The 19,778-nt window shown below is 37.3% G+C and overlaps 1 protein-coding gene across 6 annotated transcripts in view; it reads left to right on the forward strand.

Moving 5' to 3' along the window:
• The window catches only part of mia2 (MIA SH3 domain ER export factor 2), a 58,504-nt gene extending 39,154 nt beyond the window's left edge, over nucleotides 1-19,350 (forward strand). For 3 of the 6 annotated variants that reach the window (XM_008125850.3, XM_008125878.3, XM_003214387.4), the window contains 11 exons: nucleotides 2,617-2,718; nucleotides 3,569-3,629; nucleotides 5,430-5,465; nucleotides 7,375-7,442; nucleotides 9,085-9,167; nucleotides 9,575-9,703; nucleotides 11,816-11,968; nucleotides 13,925-14,056; nucleotides 16,505-16,578; nucleotides 17,477-17,708; nucleotides 18,583-19,089. In XM_008125850.3, the coding sequence (XP_008124057.3) occupies nucleotides 2,617-2,718; nucleotides 3,569-3,629; nucleotides 5,430-5,465; nucleotides 7,375-7,442; nucleotides 9,085-9,167; nucleotides 9,575-9,703; nucleotides 11,816-11,968; nucleotides 13,925-14,056; nucleotides 16,505-16,578; nucleotides 17,477-17,708; nucleotides 18,583-18,743 (1,231 nt within the window). In that variant the 3' untranslated portion in view covers nucleotides 18,744-19,089. Of the gene's footprint in view, nucleotides 1-2,616; nucleotides 2,719-3,568; nucleotides 3,630-5,429; nucleotides 5,466-7,374; nucleotides 7,443-9,084; nucleotides 9,168-9,574; nucleotides 9,704-11,815; nucleotides 11,969-13,924; nucleotides 14,057-16,504; nucleotides 16,579-17,476; nucleotides 17,713-18,582 lie in introns of all 6 variants that reach the window. The other 3 variants (XM_008125864.3, XM_008125856.3, XM_008125859.3) reach the window with 3 other exon arrangements.
• Nucleotides 19,351-19,778: the final 428 nt, after the last annotated feature.

Below are 19,778 nucleotides of genomic sequence, written 5' to 3' on the forward strand. Positions count from 1 at the left end.
TATAATTGTATTATTGTATTTTATTTTTACGTGGTTTTTTTTTATTTATTTTATTATTTTTGTTTGTCTTTGTATTGGGTTGCTCTGAGTTCTGTGGTCTGCCTGGTCATGTTTGAAATGTATTCTCTCCTGATGTTTCTAACTGGCAGCAATTGGATAAAAACAATTATTCCTTTTCTTCTAATTAGGAATTTATTTTTATTTATTTTTTGTTGTCGGCACCTAGGGGCAAGGATTTTGGGTCGTGTTGCCAAGTTTTGTGTGTTTGGGTCATGTAGTTGCATTGTTGTTGCATTGTTGTGCATCTTTGCCAGTTTTTTCGGTTTTGTGGCTCCGGATTGTGTTTTTGTGGTGTGGTTGTGTTGTAAGAACCATAAGGCAAGGCTTTTGCATTGTGTTGCCAAGTTTCATATTTCTGGGGCGTTTAGTTGTGTTGTTATAGTCACAGCACAAACAACTTTACCCTTTTATATATATAGACTAGCTGTGCCCGGCCACGCGTTGCTGTGGCGAAGTCTGGTGGTATGGGAAATAATTGAGGAATTGGTGGTAGTTAAGGTCAAGGGTAAAGGTTTTCCCCTGACATTAAGTCCAGTCGTGTCTGACTCTGGAGGTTGGTGCTCATCTCCATTTCTAAGCCGAAGAGCTGGCGTTGTCCGTAGACTCCTCCAAGGTCATGTGGGATGACTACATGGAGCAGCGTTACCTTCCCGCCGGAGCAGTACCTATTGATGCACTCACATTTGCATGTTTTCGAACTTCTGGGTTGGCAGAAGCTGGGGCTAACAGTGGGGGCTCTCTCCGCTCCCCCAATTCAAACCTGTGGCCTTTCGGTCCAGAAGTTCAGCAGCTCAGCACTTTAACACGCTGTGCCATCAGGGGATATTATTTCCTAAAGGTTGTGAATATACAATATTTCTGTTTGTTGGAGGCAAGTATGAATGCTGCAATTAGGAAAAATGATTAGGATGTAATGGCCTTGCAGCTTTAAAGCCTGGCTGTTTCCTCCCTGAGTGAATTTTTTGTTGGGAGGTGTTAGCTGGCCCTGATTGTTTCCTGTCTGGAATTCCCTTGTTTTCAGAGTGGTGTTTTTTGCGATATTTTATGTGCTTCTACTGCCTGTGGCCCTGAGAAAACAGGATTTGCCAGACTTTGCCCTAACCCTAACCCTAACCCTAACCCTGTTTATTTACTGTCCTGGTTTTAGAGATTATATTGTTCTGCATTATTCTATCCCAGTAATTATTTCATATTAAAGAAGAATCTCACTTATCCAACATTCGCTTATACAATGTTCTGGATTATCCAACGCAGTCTGCCTTTTCATAATCAATGTTTTTGTAGTCAGTGTTTTAAATTCATTGTGATATTTTAGTAGTAAATTTGTAAATACAGTACAGTAGAGTCTCACTTATCCAACATAAACGGGCCGGCAGAACGTTGGATAAGCGAATATGTTGGATAATGAGGAATTAAGGATAACCCTATTAAACATCAAATTAAGTTATGATTTTACAAATTAAGCACCAAAACATCATGTTAGACAACAAATTTGTCAGAAAAAGTAGTTCAGTACACAGTAATGCTATATAGTAATTACTGTATTTATGAATTTAGCACCAAAATATCACGATATATTGAAAGCATTGACTACAAAAATGCGTTGGATAATCCAGAACGTTGGATAAGCGAGTGTTGGATAAGTGAGACTCTACTGTAAATACTACATAGCATTACTGCGCATGGAACTACTTTTTCTGTCAAATTTGTTGTATAATATGATGTTTTGATGCTTAATTTGTACAACGATTACCTAATTTGATGTTTAATTGGCTTTTCCTGAATCCCTTCTTATTATCCAACATATTCACTTATCCTGCCGGCCTGTTTACGTTGGATAAGTGAGACTCTACTGTATATTGATAATCTTAAATTATCTGCTTAGAACTGGATTATATGAGGCCCCTTCTTCACAGCTGTATAAAATGCACACTGAAGTGGATTATATGGTAGTGCGGAGTCAAGATAATCCAGTGCAAAGCAGATAATATTTGGTGTTTAAGATTATAAATGGGTTATATAGCTGTGTTGAAGGGCCTTGAGTCTACACTGCCATATAATCCAGTGCAAATTAGATAATCTGTGGAAGAAGTCTTAAGTGAGGCCTAAATCTGCCTGTCCCCTAACTGAAACCTGGCTGTCCCTTGGTTGCTAGGCAACCAAGTGGGCAGAGATTAGCCCTCTAAACTGGCAGCAATTGGATAAAAAAAATTATTGCTCTCCCTCTAATTAGGACTTTATTTTTCTTTTCTTTTTGTTGTATCAACCTTGAGGCGTGGATGATGGGTTGTGTTGTCAAATTTTGAGGTTGGGGGGCCTGTACTTTTGTTGTTTTGTGAATTGCCGTGATGCCATCACTCTTTTATAGATATAGATTGTTCTTATTTCTTTAGTATGAATAGTAGAGTCTATAAAAACATATAAAACCACATATAAAACATATAAAATAATATGCTTGAGTATTTGATTTGCAAAAATAACTTCAGGTCATGATTTTCTTAAGAAAAGTACAAAGTAACTGAGTTGTGGCTCATCAAGAGCTATTTTCTTTTTAAGGAAGTTGACTGTAGAGGAAAGAGAGCGTTTGCAAAAAGAAGAGAAACTTTCCAAAGCTGATGAGAAGATAATTCATGCATCTGAAGAACTAAATACTTATCGGTAATGAAAGATTATGTTGGTATTTTTATGTATTTAATCCAATAAATTCAAGACTTGGACTAAACCATCTGAAATTTGTGGAATAAAAACACAGGATAGGATACTGTCAAGTTTGAGTACTATAGCCAGCAAGACAGTGTAACTCCATATTTAGGTTAATTCCACTAAAGTTGCCAGGAGTAGACTGGGAACATGCACCAGGGAACTATGAAGTTGCTCAGTAAATATTACAGTATGAACTCAGTTGATGACTTGGGTGATGGGAAGCAATTCTACTAGTTCAAACAGCCTCATAAATTCTATCAATTTCCTTGTTTTGCTACAGTTTCTTCTTTTGTATCCTAAAAACAGAGAGATGCAGTTGAGAGAGGGGCTGTGAAAGTTTTGTTGTAAGCATGGAGTCTGTCTTCTCTAGTTTCAGCCCATAAACCATTCCTTCCCCGTAATGCTCTAAAAAGCAGCAGGTAGCTTCAAAATGATTGAATCTTCCGTGCCAGCAAATAGACTGAATATATAGTGTTGAGTACTGGAGTGTTCTTTCTCTGCAGGGGAAAAGGTGGTTCAATGGTTTATCTTTTCTCTTTGCTTCACAACAAGGCCATTTTACCCATAGTAGACTATTAAGCATTCATATCAGAGAGAAGAGAAACTCCATCCAGTTCTTGTCTTCCTTCCTTCACAGGAATAGGAGAAAGAGAAAGGCTTACAATCTGTAGCTTCTGTTCTGCTTTTTGATATCATGTATAACAATGATATTTGCAATTATAGTAAGAAAAGTGGCATATTGTGGAACATTCATGGTAAAACTTGGTGTTAATATTATCCTTGTTTTGTATTAATTCCATTATAGACAGCAGGCAAAGGATTTAGAAGAAGAACTGGAACGAACTGTTCGCTCTTACCAGAATCAGGTATATGTATATTGCTTTTTTATTGGTACTTCATGTACAGTTGATAAAGCTGTCAGCTTGAAAGTTCCAATCTACAACATATATTCTCATTGGTTTCAACCTGAGATATTTCAAAGGACATCCATGTGGTATTTCATTATTACAGCATAATCCTATGTATGTTCAGTAAGAAGTACAGTTCCATAGACATCAGTGAAATTTGCTCTTAGAGAAGTGTAAATAGAATTGCAACCTTGGATATTGTTTTCTGCTGATAACAGACTTTCAATTAATTATAGGGGGCAATTATGCACTCACAGACTTTAAAGCATTTATTGACTTTGTCATATATTTGGTGTTTAAGAGGATATGTATCTAGATTTTATCAAAGCATGCCTTTTCAGACTCCTTGTGGAGGTATTCGGTGTTTGCCCCTGTTCATAAAAATTGTGGATAGAAGAATTGTGTCACTACATGTGCATTCCTCCCAGAGCTTTAAAACAGCTGCTTACAAATAATACTTTATTTGTATTTTACTTCATCCCCCAATAATAAAGGTGTAATCAGTTCTGCTGTGATTATAATGTGATAAAGCTTAACTTTCATTTTGCCCTATAAAGCAAAACTTTCAAAAAATGAGAAAGCAAATTATTGCATTTAATCATATGTACCTATAACAATAACTACTTACTTTTCAGAACCTTTGCAAGTGTTATTACAACTTTATATGAGTTGTAACAGTGTACAGTTGCAACCATATCTATAATTAATTACATTGTAGAAGTACCCTTGCAAGCTCAGTTACCTTTTCCCTTAATGCAGAGGTGTTCTGTGAAGCTGGCACACTTTTATCTGGCCACATTACATTTGGCCACCTGTGCCTGTGAGTCTTTGGCTGGTATAGATAGCAGGAAAGTAATTGACACAGAAAAGAAGAGAATAAGGCCTGAGAGAAGAAAGAGAAAAAGTGAGGGAAAGAGAGAGAAGAGAATAGAAAGAAAAATAGGACCACATGGTGAACAAAACCTATGGCCTAGACAAAAGAAGGGTTGAAGTAAGGGCTATAGGTATATGAAGGCACTCAGCTAAGAGAGCATCATGGAATGAACAAATAGGAAAAGGCAAAGGATAATAGTACTGTTTGTGTTTGATTCTGTTTTAATGTTTCCATATTTGTATATTTTAAATTGTATACTAATGCTTTTATGTCAAGCTGCTTTGAGTCCCCTTTGGGAGAGATAAAGTGGGGTATAGATAATAACAATAACAACAATAATAATAATATAAAGCACAAAAAAGGAATGAAATGTTCTACTATGGTTTTCCAATGCAGGCAGTCCCCAAGTTACGAGCAAGATAGCTTTTGTGGGTTTGTTCTTAAGTTCAATTTGTATGTAAATCGGAACAGGTAAATTTTTTAAGTGGAACTCCAGCCGAAAAAAGATGTATTCACTTTGGATCATATAGGGAAGGGTGAACACCTCTCTAGTGTTTGCTTTTCTGGCTATGCCCCTGTTCAGAAGATTTCACCTCACTTTCTGTCCCTGTGATAATTGGATTTTGAAAAATTGTTGTAGTGACAAGGATTGGTTGAGAAAGCTTCAGTGGAGACCCCTTTTCCCCATGACAACTCTTTCAGGAGTGAATTTCCCTTCAGAGGAGTAGATTTTTCTCACTTCCTCTTGTCTCACCTCCATTCTTAACTATGAGTTGTTTGTAAGTCAGTTGTTTGTAACTTGGGGACTGGCTATATTGTTATTGACTGTTGAATTATTTTTTTAAGTGTGATTCTGAACTGATGAGTAATTTTTCTTCAAACAGATTATGTCTCATGAGAAGAAGGCTCATGATAACTGGGTAGGTTACGAATATTGAAATTGTTTTCATCTGAAAACCATGGTGCTCACTAGCATCAGGTGTCTTTACAGTGTGATAGAGCACATCTGTGAAGTCGGCTAGATTTTTATGATGTACGTTTGCCTCTCTGCCCTTTTAACTGCCCCAAAGGAACATACAAACTACTACTTTTAACTCAAATTTAGCTGTTCTGCTGGAGAAACTGGAAAGGAATTTCAGGATGTATCTGCAAATCAAGATGTGCACATGGATTCTGTTGTCCATTCTGGGTTAATATCTTAAATTATTTCCTGGATAAATAGTAGTTTCTAATAGATTATAGATTCTATTTGTTATTTGTTGCATTCATTTGATAAAATTGTCCCTAAAATTCTGGTGCTGTTGATTATTTGTCCTTGTGTAAAGAATATACAGTAGAGTCTCACTTATCCAAGCCTCTGGATTATCCAAGCCATTTTTGTAATCCATGTTTTCAATATATCGTGATATTTTGGTGCTAAATTCGTAAATACAGTAATTACAACATAATATTACTGGGTATTGAACTACTTTTTCTGTCAAATTTGTTGTCTAACATGATGTTTTGGTGCTTAATTTGTAAAATCATAACCTAATTTGATGTTTAATAGGCTTTTCCTTAATCCCTCCTTATTATCCAAGATATTTGCTTATCCAAGCTTCTGCCGGCCCATTTAGCTTGGATAAGTGAGACTCTACTGTATAAGCTACTGCAGAGCTCCATGTAATGTTCAGGAACATTTCAGAAGACCTTTTAAGGCAGAGCAAGAATGGAGAAAGAAACCAGACTTTGCAAAGCATTTACTACAGAACTGGAGATTCATGGGAAAGGTCATTATAATTACCGCCAGTACAAAATAATGAGATATAAAGCAGTAAATCTAGATAGCTGTTCAGCCGGTATATGTCCATGGATGCTGTAGAGCAGAACGATACCGGAACTGGTATCACACACATGCCCATTGGCTACAATTGCTTGTTTCTTTGTTGGAAGCTCTCCAGGAACTGGCAGCAGATGGCTTGGAGACTGGCAATAGTCCATGGATCATCACTTTGAGTAGCACGACATATAGAGTACACATTCCCTTGTGAATCATGTCTTTCAGAATCTCTTCTTGTAAAAATAAATCCTTTAATCTCATCTGGCTTTGTTTCAGTGCCAGTTTAATAAATGTTCAGACTGCTCTCTGCTGTTTTTTTTCTAGCGTTAGTCAGCCAGTCTTGTAACAACAGCACTGCATTCATAGTGTTATTTGCACAACCAATCTCCTGGTCAAGAAGAAAACAATGTTTTAGTGGGATCATAAAGGTTGAGAAAGTATTGCTATATGAACAAATCCTTGCATTCCTTTTGAATCTCTCAACAAAACTCAATTGTGTTAGAATAGTGCAAGATAAGATTTTTTTTGGGGGGGGGGGGTGTTCTTAACTAGAAGGTTGGTTAGCAGTGCTGGCTTATACAGCCATTTTTATTTTGTTCTGTGCTTCTCATGCTACTCCTGATGAGAGTGTGGCCTATTGCTTTCAATAGCACTGACCCATGAAACATGGGGATCGGGTATGCTAAAATTTCTTAGCTACACTTGTTTGGAGATACTGTAATTAATATCCCTTTTTCCTAGTGTATGTATCATGTACAGATTAAAAATGCTGTTGAATTTTAACATATTCACATCTCTGGCCTTAGAAGCCACAATGAAATTAAAATGTCTACAGATTATTTGTGATTATGAAGGCCAGGGCAAGCGTACCTAAAGCCACACTTAACATCCTGTCCTTAAATTTAGTCACTGTTTTCCAGCACTCCAGAAAAATTGTCATCCAATACACATGCATTTTGTACTTTAAGAAATATTAGTATTTGATAAGAGTTTCCCCCTCCTTTTCATAGCTGACAGCCCGGGCAGCTGAAAGACACCTCAATGATTTGAGAAAAGAAAATTTGCACAATAGACAAAAGTAAGCAGCTACGTTTTCATGCCCCAAAAGCATGATTTTGTGTTATTGTTTTGTGTTATTGTTCAATCACAATATGACACCTGGGTGCAAGGTTACCCCATCTGTTAAAGAAATTAAGTTGAAGATTTCCTATTTGTCATAGAGCCAATATCATTGAGTGCCTTTGCCAAGTTAAGATGAAAATATATTTTCTTAAAATCCTTGAGACCAGGGTTTTTTTGTAAATGTATTTAGGACTTTGGATAAATTACTTCCTTAAAATTAAATAAACATCCTCTATTATATCATTATAATATAATGATATAATAGAGGATTATTTAACGCACTGCGCCCTGGTGGTGGCGCAGTGTGCTAAAGCGCTGAGCTGCTTGCAGACCTAAAGGTCCCAGGTTCAAATCCCGGGAGTGGAATGAGCATCCGCTGTTAGCCCCAGCTCCTGCCAACCTAGCAGTTCGAAAACATGCAAATGTGAGTAGATCAATAGGTACCACTTTGGCAGGAAGGTAACGGTGCTCCATGCAGTCATGCTGGCCACATGGTCATGTGGAGGTGTCTACGGACAACGCCGGCTCTTCGGCTTAGAAATGGAGATGAGCACCAACCCCCAGAGTCGGTCACGACTGGACCTAACATCAGGGGAAAACCTTTACCTTTTATTATATTATTAACAATAATAATAAAAAAAAACTTACTGAAGCACTGAAATGTTAAAAGCCTAGCATATAGAACTGAATTCAGCTTTGTCAATGGTTATTCTGAATGTGGGTACCATCAAGTATCTAAGTGCAGTGTAGATGGGAAGGGCTGGAAACCAACAGGTTATTTTTGCAATCAGAAGAGACATAAAATTATAGAGTTGGAAGAGACCACAAAGGCCATCCAGTCCAACCCCTTGCCACGCAGAAACACACAATCAAGTCATTCCAGCTGCTGTTTAAAAACTTCCAGAGAAGGAGACTCCTCCGGACTCCCGACACTGCATATGCCACTGTCGAGCAGCTCTGTTAGAAAGGTTTCCCTAATGTTTAGATGCAATTTCTTTTCTTATAGTTTGAATCATTTGCTCTGTCTTAAGTCTCTGGAGCAGCAGAAGACAAGCTTTCTCGTTTCTCAATGTGACATCCTTTCATATATTTAAATATGGCTGTCATGTCATCTCTTAACCTTCTCTTCTTCAAGCTAAACAGACCTAGCTCACTAAGCCATTCCTCATAAGGCTTGGCTTCCAGACCTTTCAAAACTTTGGGCGCCTTTCCCTGCATACACCTCCCCATTGAAACATCTGCCAATTCCTTTCCCCATCCGATAAAGCCCTCTGCGCCATGCTGTTATAGAGCGTCCCTTTCCCTTTAGGAGCAAGTGGCTATCCCAAAACAAAAGATTGAGGTGGGGAGGGGGGGGAGGCTATTACTTATATCATTTGTGCTTAAGATGCCATATTGTAGCTGTATTGCATTTCAGATGTTTGTTTGTTTCTAGCCTTTGGATCAAGCTATTTATATTTTATATTTTAAAAAACTATCTGATTTCACCATTAGTCCTTGAAATTTGTTTGAGTCCATTTTACTTCTTGCATTCACCAATCAGCTGAGTTGTAGAAAAATAAACACAGAAGATACTAAACATTTGTTATTTCTTTCAGATTAACAGAAGCAGAATTTAAATATGATGTTTTGGAAAAAGATCCTTATGCTCTTGATGTACCAGTTAGACCATTTGGCAGAGGTAAATTACCACTTTAAAATATACATAATATCTTTATAATATAGACAGATCTTGACTGCCTTTAGTAAGATACAAGTTGAAGCATAGCTGGCTGTTTTTGCATGTGGACATCATTTGCATGAAATTGAATTGTTGTACCAACTGCTTCTATTGTCTACATTCCCAGTGTTATCTCCCCTTTTCCCTAAATGAAGGTGTGAAGTATTCCATGAAGATTACTTAAAAGTAACCTCCTTAGCTGTTTATTGAAGAGCTCACAATAAAGGCAACCAATTGATTTGTTTTGTGTCCCAAGTTAGTTTTAAATTTAAGACCTGGTCTAATAAGTGATCTTGTTGTTTTATATACAGTATAAATCAATTAACTCTAACCTTGTGAATTTTAGTATTTTGTTTTAACTGTTCCAGAACATTCCCCATATGGACCCTCACCAATGGGCAGACCTTCATCTGAAACAAGAGCTTTTCTTTCCCCTCCAACCTTATTGGAGGGTCCCTTAAGACTTTCACCTGTGCTTCCAGGTGGAGGAGGAAGAGGTACAATTCTTAAATTTGAAAACCTAAACTATTACAGATTCTCTCTCCTCTTAGTCTGTCCCTCCTTTCTTGCTGATGGAACTGTAGAAATATGTTAAAAAGAACAATTTCAAGCTTAAGTTTGATTCCTCCACATAAGTGCTCTCTGGCATACAGTATAGTCACACCTTTCAGATTAAAAGTGATTTCTTTTAAATGGTGAGTAAGATCCAAAAGTGCTCTTCTTCTGCATGTGGTAATTGTTTTCTGCTCATGAAAGGACTCTTTTATACCTCCCTTGCTACTTCTGGGAAACTAAATCCGGGTTTTCTCAGGGCATGTACAGCCATTGTGGAACAGTAACTATTTCCCCTTTGCTCAGGCTTTCTTTGGGTTCAGCTTTTTACTGTAGACTGTATTCTAATTTGCCATCTGAATGCCAATGCATGATTTACTTTTGCTTACTACATGAGTTTTGCAACTCAAGAATGTCATTGAGGTCAGTGCCTGAAGAAAAGCATAAAACCAAAGTGTTTCATTTTTTTAAAAAAGGAATTTATTTTAAGTACCAGCATTGCTCATTTATTTGACTAACAAAAGAGAACCAAGTAGCACCTTTAAAACTAAGAAAATGAGAGTGGGAAGCATAGGTCTTTTATATAACCACTTGTACCACAAATGTATGAGTGCATTAGCAGTTTAAACTGTTGATTTGCAGGAAAAGAAACAAGATGAGTTTTGTTCTTCACTGATGAAAATTGACAGTCTGAGATGAATCTTAGCTGCTGTTATTTTCTGGCTTTGGTTAGAAAGAGTGGCAGAAACATGCCCGTTTGTTGGATTTAATGTACAGCTATACTCTGAAATCAGTTATGTTCAGAACCCAAATTATTACAGCAGAATAGATTAGAGACTAAGCCAAACTACTACTTAAAAACCAGAAATTAAGTGATAGTTGAAAAGCAGTTAATTTTAAATGGAAAATATTCCAGTCTAGTTTGCACTTTTCTCCTTTTTAATTTTTATTCTAATCTATTCTACTAAATGGGGAAATACTTGCTTGTAATTTCTTTCAGTTATTTTCTTACTTTGAAGGTGTAACCTGTGATTTAAGAATGAAGATTGATGGGGGCTGTCTATTCTGCTTTTGGGGCAGGAATCTTTGCCAAGACTGATTAAGTAATGAAAAGGCTTTTAACATTCTTTCTGTCTTTGCTCAGGGAGAGGAATCTGAATATAATGTAAATTTTATTTCAGCATGACTTGTTTTTTCTTTCTTCCACAGCATTTACTTTAGTACTAATTATACTTTTGATTGACTGGGCATTTTTATCCCTGCTTTTTTGGGGGGTGGGGGGTGGGGGACAGACTACAGATCACAAGGAAGTGGGCTTCTAAAGTCCATCTTCTGCAGTCTTTCTTAATACACCATCAGTTTTCTATTAAAGTGGCTGCAAGGCGGAGCAAGATTTTGCTTCTGGACTTAGGCACGATTCATGAATAATTACTGTTTGTTGTTTAGTTTGAATCCCAAAAAAATCTGGTTTCTATTTTTCCTAAACCAGCTTTACATCAATGCTTATGAAACAGGTGTGTTTCATCTAGGCATAATAAAAAATAACCGAAGTGGTTTGTGTTCATATAAAACAATGACTCATGTTTAGGCCCAGAAGCATAGGAAAGGCCTACCTTGCCACCCTAGTTGCCACTGCCCCAATCTTAGAGAGAGAGAAGAAGAGATAGTTCCTGCTGGACTTGATCCCCATCCATTATTGCCATCTCTTTTCTTTTTGTTTCTTAATTAAATTGTAGGCCTGCGGGCAGGGAGTTCTTTTGTTGTTCTTTCAATTATAAAGTGCAGTGTACAATGTGGTGCTTTATAAGTAAATAACAACAAGTTGTAGCTAATCAAGAGCAGAAGTCTTCCTGTCTTTATTGCAGATGTGATGACAGTGGGAAGACATGAGGTTTGGGTTCATTGTTGTATGTTATTACAACAAACATGGGTTGTGATGGCTTCCAAAGTGGCTTATCATTTCAGAAAATCAAGGTTTGCATTCTTGCAGGCTCAGTGGAAATGGTACCAACATATCCCAAGTTGCTGAATCCATATTTGTTAACTTGTTTGTTTAGGATCAAGAGGACCTGGGAATGCCTATGACATTGGTAATGAAAGAGGAGAGGTGAATTCTGATAGGTTACCTGATTCCCACAGACCACCTTCTGACACTGGATCTTTGTCGCCTCCATGGGATAGAGATCACCGGATAAATCCCTCTCATACAGGTAACTAGTCAATTATTCATTGGCAGATGGATATTTTATAATTATTCTTTCACCATTTTATAAACTGGAAAGATGTATTCTGTTTTATACTACACCACTGACAGAAAAAGTGTTCTCTATAGATAATGCAACTCCCAAAGGTTGGGAGGGGGGAGGGGGCACTTCTAAACTGAGAATACAATGGGAAAATGTAGTATTGTTTATATTCAGACGGAAAATGAATAAAAAAGATCAGGACTTATTTTCACTATGATACAAACTAATACCTCATGTAAGCAAACCTCTGACTGAGGGAGGAGAGGTGGATGAAAGCACCACGATCTCAACTATTTCATGTTTCCATAAAGCCATGGAAAGCCTGAAAAAAATCACTTTTTAATTAGTAAAATAATTTTGAAGTCAGTAAAAATTCAGTTTAAATTAGCTGCATTTTCTCATCATCAGCAAATACATTTTATTTTATTTCTATGCTGCCTTTTTAAAAGTTGGACTCAAATTGGTTCACAGCTAAAATTAGTTAAAACCTAGCAATATAATGTTTAAAAGCCCCAATTAAAACATTACACTTACATATTTAAAACATCCCCAATTTCCATCTGAATGTTCACTTCAGCATTTATAATTGGGGAAGGGGAACAAGTATACTAGAATAGTATCCCATTACATTTGTAGCATTCACTGTCTTTTGGGCTATGACCTGGGGCAGCTGATAATGTTGGAGTAGTGAAGAATAGCACATATGATCTGTTCGTTTAATTGCTTTTCAGTCAAACATTCCTGTTTGTAACACTAACAATTTAATAACAGTCAGTTTTCCAGATCACCAAAGTAGAAGATACTTAAAATGTAACATAACCTCCCTTAAGATCATGTAGGGCACCAAATGAAGTACAGTTTTGCCTGCTATTTTGAACACTATATGACAGCCTAAGAGATCAGCAGTTTCTCAATAAATCTCAGTTTCTGTTTCCGGAGAAAGGATTGTTCGGATACCCAATATATCCATTGGCATAGAGAAGCTATGGATCTAAGTTGCAATGTTACACTTTCAGTAGCATTCACAAATTAATCATTTCAGCACACATTTCAAAGTTTAAAGGTTGCTATTGTTGAAATGAGAGCTAGAAAGAGACAAGTCAAACTAATAAGAAATATGTTGTCGAAGGCTTTCATGGCTGGAATCACTGGGTTGCTGTGAATTTTTCAGGTTGTATGGCCACGTTCCAGCAGCATTATCTCCTGAGGTTTCGCCTGCCCATTAATAAGAAATAAGTGGTGCTGTCCTGTATTGTTTCTGCACAGCAGTAAAGAAGGCAACTGGCAGCACCAGAATTCTGTTCTTTAGAAGTCAAGCGAACACAATCTTGTTTTACAGCAAGCTTTAGATAAACTTTTCTCTTTGATTTTCTTGTTGTCATGATGTGTATGTCTGTCCCATTTAAATATGAAGCCACAGTTTCAGGTATTATACTCTTTTCTTTTGCATTTCATAATAAATGGCTCAGCTCTGTCGCGAGCAGTATGACACAGCATTAGGAATAAATCTCAGCTCCTTAGTGAGGCTTGTGGGCAGAGTGTTTACACTTTATTCTTGACATGGCACTTAGAGTGAGACCTTGCAGGCTCTGCTTTGCCAGAGGGCCTTGCCCTAAACCCTGTCAAGAGCACTATGTCCAGACCAGGGACTTCAAGTTACAAACATTCTATAGTACATGACAAAATAGCAGTGCGGGTGCTGCAGTGTTTTTAATAACTCTTCTGCATCATTTAAGATGGATGACAAATGACATCTGTAGATGAAAAATTAGATGCCTGATTTCCCTTAATTAATTAAAAGGAATTTGTTGCATTTTGCATTTACATATTTTGTTGCATAATGAATTCAAGATATTTGAGTTGGCATTGCTGCATAATTATAGGAATATCTACTGAACTGCAACATTTCTTGAATGACAGGCCAGCTGTATAATGAGCAACCCCTTCCTCCGCGAAGGCCAGAAAGATTTTACTCAAATCACCCGAATTCTGGAAGGTTTTCAGGACCAGGAGAATTAAGAAGTTACAATATGCAATCATTTGATAAAACAGGTAGGAATTGCTGCTGCTATATGAGCCTGAATGAAGGTGTTTATAATGGGACTAGCTGTGCCCGGCCACGTGTTGCTGTGGCGAAGTCTGGTGGTATGGGAAATAAAGTATTGAGGAATTGGTGGTAGTTAAGGTAAAGGTTTTCCCCTGACATTAAGTCCAGTCATGTCTGACTCTAGGGGTTGGTGCTCATCTCCATTTCTAAGCCGAAGAGCCGGCGTTGTCCGTAGACTCCTCCAAGGTCATGTGGGATGACTGCATGGAGCGGCGTTACCTTCCCGCCGGAGCAGTACCTATTGATGCACTCACATTTGCATGTTTTTGAATTTCTGGGTTGGCAGAAGCTGGGGCTAACAGTGGGGGCTCTCTCTGCTCCCCCAATTCAAACCTGCGGCCTTTCAGTCCAGAAGTTCAGTAGCTCAGCGCTTTAACACGCTGCGCCATCAGGGGATATTATTTCCTAAAGGTTGTGAATATACAATATTTCTGATTGTTTTTTTTTTGTCTGTTGAAGGGAAGTATGAATGCTGCAATTAGGAAAAATGATTAGGATGTAATGGCCTTGCAGCTTTAAAGCCTGGCTGTCTCCTCCCTGAGTGAATTTTTTGTTGGGAGGTGTTAGCTGGTCCTGATTGTTTCCTGTCTGGAATTCCCTTGTTTTCAGAGTGGTATTGTTTGCGATATTTTATGTGCTTCTACTGTCTGTGGCCCTGAGAAAACAGGATTTGCCTGATTTTGATGATGGAAATACTTTGTTGGGAGGTGTTAGCTGGCCCTGATTGCTTCCTGTGTGGAATTCCCCTGTTTATTTACTGTCCTGGTTTTAGAGATTATATTGTTCTGCATTATTCTATCCCAGTAATTATTTCATATTAAAGAAGAATCTCACTTATCCAACATTCGCTTATACAATGTTCTGGATTATCCAACACAGTCTGCCTTTTCATAATCAATGTTTTTGTAGTCAGTGTTTTAAATTCATTGTGATATTTTAGTAGTAAATTTGTAAATACAGTACAGTAGAGTCTCACTTATCCAACATAAACGGGCCGGCAGAACATTGGATAAGCGAATATGTTGGATAATAAGGAGGAATTAAGGATAACCCTATTAAACATCAAATTAGGTTATGATTTTATAAATGAAGCACCAAAACATCATGTTAAACAACAAATTTGTCAGAAAAAGTAGTTCAGTACACAGTAATGCTATATAGTAATTACTGTATTTATGAATTTAGCACCAAAATATCATATTTTGAAAGCATTGACTACAAAAATGCGTTGGATAATCCAGAACGTTGGATAAGCGAGTGTTGGATAAGTGAGACTCTACTGTAATTACTACAAAGCATTACTGCGCATGAAACTACTTTTTCTGTCAAATTTGTTGTATAATATGATGTTTTGGTGCTTAATTTGTATAACGATTACCTAATTTGATGTTTAATTGGCTTTTCCTGAATCCCTTCTTATTATCCAACATATTCACTTATCCTGCTGGCCTGTTTACGTTGGATAAGTGAGACTCTACTGTATATTTCTAATCTTATATTATCTGCTTAGAACTGCATTATATGAGGCCCCTTCTTCACAGCTGTATAAAATGCACACTGAAGTGAATTATATGGCAGTGTGGAGTCAAGATAATCCAGTTCAAAGCAGATAATATAAGATTATAAATGGGTTATATAGCTGTGTGGAAGGGCCTTTTGTCTACACTGCCATATAATCCAGTGCAATTTAGATAATCTGTGGAAGAGACCTAAGTGAGGCCTAAATCTGCCTGTCCCCTAACTGAAACCTGGCTGTCCCTTGGTTGCTAGGCAACCAAGTGGGCAGAGATTAGCCCTCTAAACTGGCAGCAATTGGATAAAAAAATATTGCTCTCCCTCTAATTAGGACTTTGATTTTCTTTTCTTTTTGTTGTATCAACCTAGAGGCGTGGATGATGGGTTGTGTTGTCAAATTTTGAGGTTGGGGGGCCTGTACTTTTGTTGTTTTGTGAGTCGCCGTGATGCCATCACTCTTTTATATATATAGATTGGCTGAAGCTAAAACAAAAACCATGAAATCCAAACCCTCACATTTAATTCAGTCAGTAAAACATTGAAATTATAAATAAATCTTATCAACACAAGTGGTTCTTGTTTTCTTTGTGTAGAATTTAAACACCATTGTTGGTGCTTACACACTGGCTCTTTTCATTTACTTAGCAAATGTCCTTTATTCCGTCTCACTAGGAAAACAGCATATTAAACTGGTGGTGAGCTGTGAAAATAATCAGTTTTTTGAAGTGTGTGGAAGTATTCATGCATTCTCACTCCACTCTTTTGCTTAATAAATATATCGATGCATCATATTTTGACACTCATCTGTCATGAGAGGAAAAGTGAGCACTAGCCTCTTAATGCTAAAGTGCATATTGTATATTTTGCCCCCTATTCAGATGGACAGCCAGCTGAGAATAACTCAAGAATGGACTTGAGTGGAAATGGAATAAAAGATCATCTCAATGACAGTGTAAGTATCAGACTGAGAAAATGCCTTTGTTGAATTTGGTGTCATTCTTATAACAGATTTCTATCTAAATTGGCTATTTCTAAAACAGTTTTGTATAGTATTTTAGTAGATTTATTATTTTGTAGGCTAGATGACAGGTACAGTTCTGTAAGAAAGTATATTTACAACCTTCGTGAATATTTTCCAGGGGATTTTGCTGGCCTGCCATTTTCTTTACTTCCAAGCAGTCTTAATTTAATTTTGCCACATGTATGACAAGAGTAAGGAAAGATTAAAGGGCACAAAAGCAAAGAGAGTTGAAAAGAATGGAATAGATTTTTTAGCACAGGGATGGCATTGGTTTGGATCCTAACTAGGATTTGTTGAGGAACATCTGTCCCGACAACACTCCATGTATAAGATGTTCCCACTAGCCAAGATGATGAAGCAGCTCTTACCTGCATTTTCTCTCCTTGCACCCATTTGCAACTCTGGATATCTGTTCTTAAAAGAGGTTGGGGGGTGGGGTGTCTGCTGGGGGCAGGTGAAATCAGTGAATATTGTTTCACTCTGTCTTCCTCAAGCATGAAGCTGGACAACTTGAAGCCTTCCAAATATTTGGACTACAACTGGCATCATCCCTGTTTATTAATCATGCTAGTTATTATTCCTAGAGTTATAATTCAAAGCATTCAAATGGCACCTGAGTTGCCTGCCCTTGCATAGGAGCTTCCACTGGATTAGAACATCTTTTCCCTTGATAGAAGGTGTTTTCCATTCATAGAGTAGCTTTAATGAACACTTTTCCATTTGTAGCCTTTGAACTGACTCTTTCATTTCTGGCTTGGGTTGGTGTTGGCATGTGTTTTGCATAAAACAACATCTTTCAAAAGGTTAATTTAAACTATTTTGGTTACAGAATGCAGTCCATATGACGGATCATTCTCTTGTACCTGAAAGTGACCCCTTAGGTCCTGGAATTCTGCCTCCTTCCCTCCCCTTACTGAGACCTCCTCTGATGCCAATGGACCCAAGAGGAGCCTTCCTAAGAAGAGGCCCTCCCTTTCCACCAGTGCCTCCTAGTGGTGCATATGGACCTTGTGAATATTTTCCAAGGGATTTTGCTGGTCTGCCACGTCCTCTCATGCCAAGTAGGTACTTACATTAATTTTACAAAGTCAGTAACAGTAAAGCATCTGGAAACCATAAGCAATTTAACAGACAACTGTTTTTAAGTTGCACTGGAATTAATGGGTGTTAGTCAATTGTGAGTATGTCCTGTTCCATCACTTTCCATATTTAGCCATAGTTGACCTGTCATTTGAGTCTGTACTACTAATTTATAATGTTGTGCAAGTTTAAGATAAACCAGATTTAATGGTATTACAGTTTGTTTTAGAAAATGTGGCTAAATACTTGCTCTAATTTATATCAGCATATAGTCTATTTCTAAATTTTCAAGTTATATGATCAGGAAAATCACTGGAAAGCTGCTTTGCTTTCCTTTCCTTTGTTAGGTGAGGAGGCAATAGTATCAAAAGTTTCCAAAATCCTCCACAGTGAAAAGGAATGTGACTTTAGCACAGTAGTATACATGGATATATATTTACAATAATATGCCCCAAGCTAATGACCTGTAGATATGGCAGACTAAAACTCTCATCATCCCGTTAGCCTAAAGCCCATGCTGTTGGGAGTCTGTATTATAACAGCAGGTTGAAGAAAATTGTCCCAGTCTCATTTCCCTAATGTCTCTTATGAAGCTGACGCTAAGCAACAGCTACTCAGTCATCAGTAATGATTGGTAAACATGAAACATTATCTGTTTAACTCAGATCCTCCTCTTCTCTGCCACAGTTGGCTTTCTCACTATGGAATTGTGTTACTAGCGAACAGTCTAATATTGTTTCCAATTGCAGATAGTTCCGATTTCAGTGGCAATGAACTGTATTCAGTAACTTTGTCAGATAATTGCTCTAGCCTCACTATAACCTGAAGAGGACTTTGCTCTTTTTCTTTCAACAGTGAGAAGTCCTTTTCCTCTGAGGCCTTTTTCCCAATACCCACCTTCAAGAGCTGGGTTTTTCCACCCACTGCCACCTGATAACAGAAACGAACTGCCTGCTGAGTCAACCCCTCTCTCAACTGCATCTTCTACAGATCATCAAGAATCACAAGAAACTTGATTTTCACTTAAGAGTAACTTATCCTTTTTCTCTCAACTGATTTATTTGCTGTTAAGTAACTATAGTTACTTAAGCAATTCTTTATTATTGCTCAAATTGAAGCTTAATAGAATAATTCTCAGGAGAGTGCTCTGTAAATAATGTTTTAACTGTGAATAAATTGACTGTCAGTATACAACAGTGGATTTTAAATTATTTTTAATTTCCATACCCAGAAGAAGTAAAAAAAAATTAGTCCTGTAAAAGAACTCTTCAATTGTTTTTGGCCTTGTGTGGTCTCATAGAAAATCAGTGCATACTTATAACAAAAAGCAGATGTGAAAAATATTAAAAGAATTTAGTAATTGCTGGTATTTTTTGCTTCCTTACAAAGCTAATATCTCCTACCTTATACTTTAGAAGTTCCACATTTGAAACAAGTGTGGAAGTTCCTTGTGGTCTACATTTACAGTTCATATTGTAATTGTTGTAGGAATATTGGTTGGCAAGAGTAGTCTACAACTTTTTTGTCCAGTATCATTCCATGAAACAGTTGTTATTTAACTTCTCCAACAAATACAATGTTTGTATCTATTATTTTAATGATTAAATATTACTATTGGGTGTACATGTAGGCTCTGAGTAACAAACGGGGTGAAACAGCAGGAAACAAAGAGTAAATCTACCCCTGGGAAGGGATATTCACCCTTGAAAGAGTTATCTTGGAGAAAGGGTGTCTCCACTGAAGCTTTATCACCAATCCTTCTTTCCATAAGAAGTCAAAGTTTTCAAAATCCAATTATCACAAGGACAGAAAGTGAGGTGAAATCTTCAGAACAGGGGCACAGATAGCAAAACATGCCACAGAGGTGTTAGCCCTTCCCCATGCTATCCAAAACATTTTTTAAAATTGACTGGAGCTGCACTTAAAAATGTACCTGTTTTGACTTGCATATAAATTCAACATAAGAACAAATCTAGAGAACCTATCTTATTTGTACCCCAGGGACTGTGTATTCCTTCCTCCCTTGCCTACAGCAAAATAAAAAATGAATA

The sequence above is a fragment of the Anolis carolinensis genome, chromosome 1, assembly GCF_035594765.1.
Source record: "Anolis carolinensis isolate JA03-04 chromosome 1, rAnoCar3.1.pri, whole genome shotgun sequence".
Taxonomy (NCBI): Eukaryota; Metazoa; Chordata; class Lepidosauria; order Squamata; family Dactyloidae; genus Anolis; species Anolis carolinensis.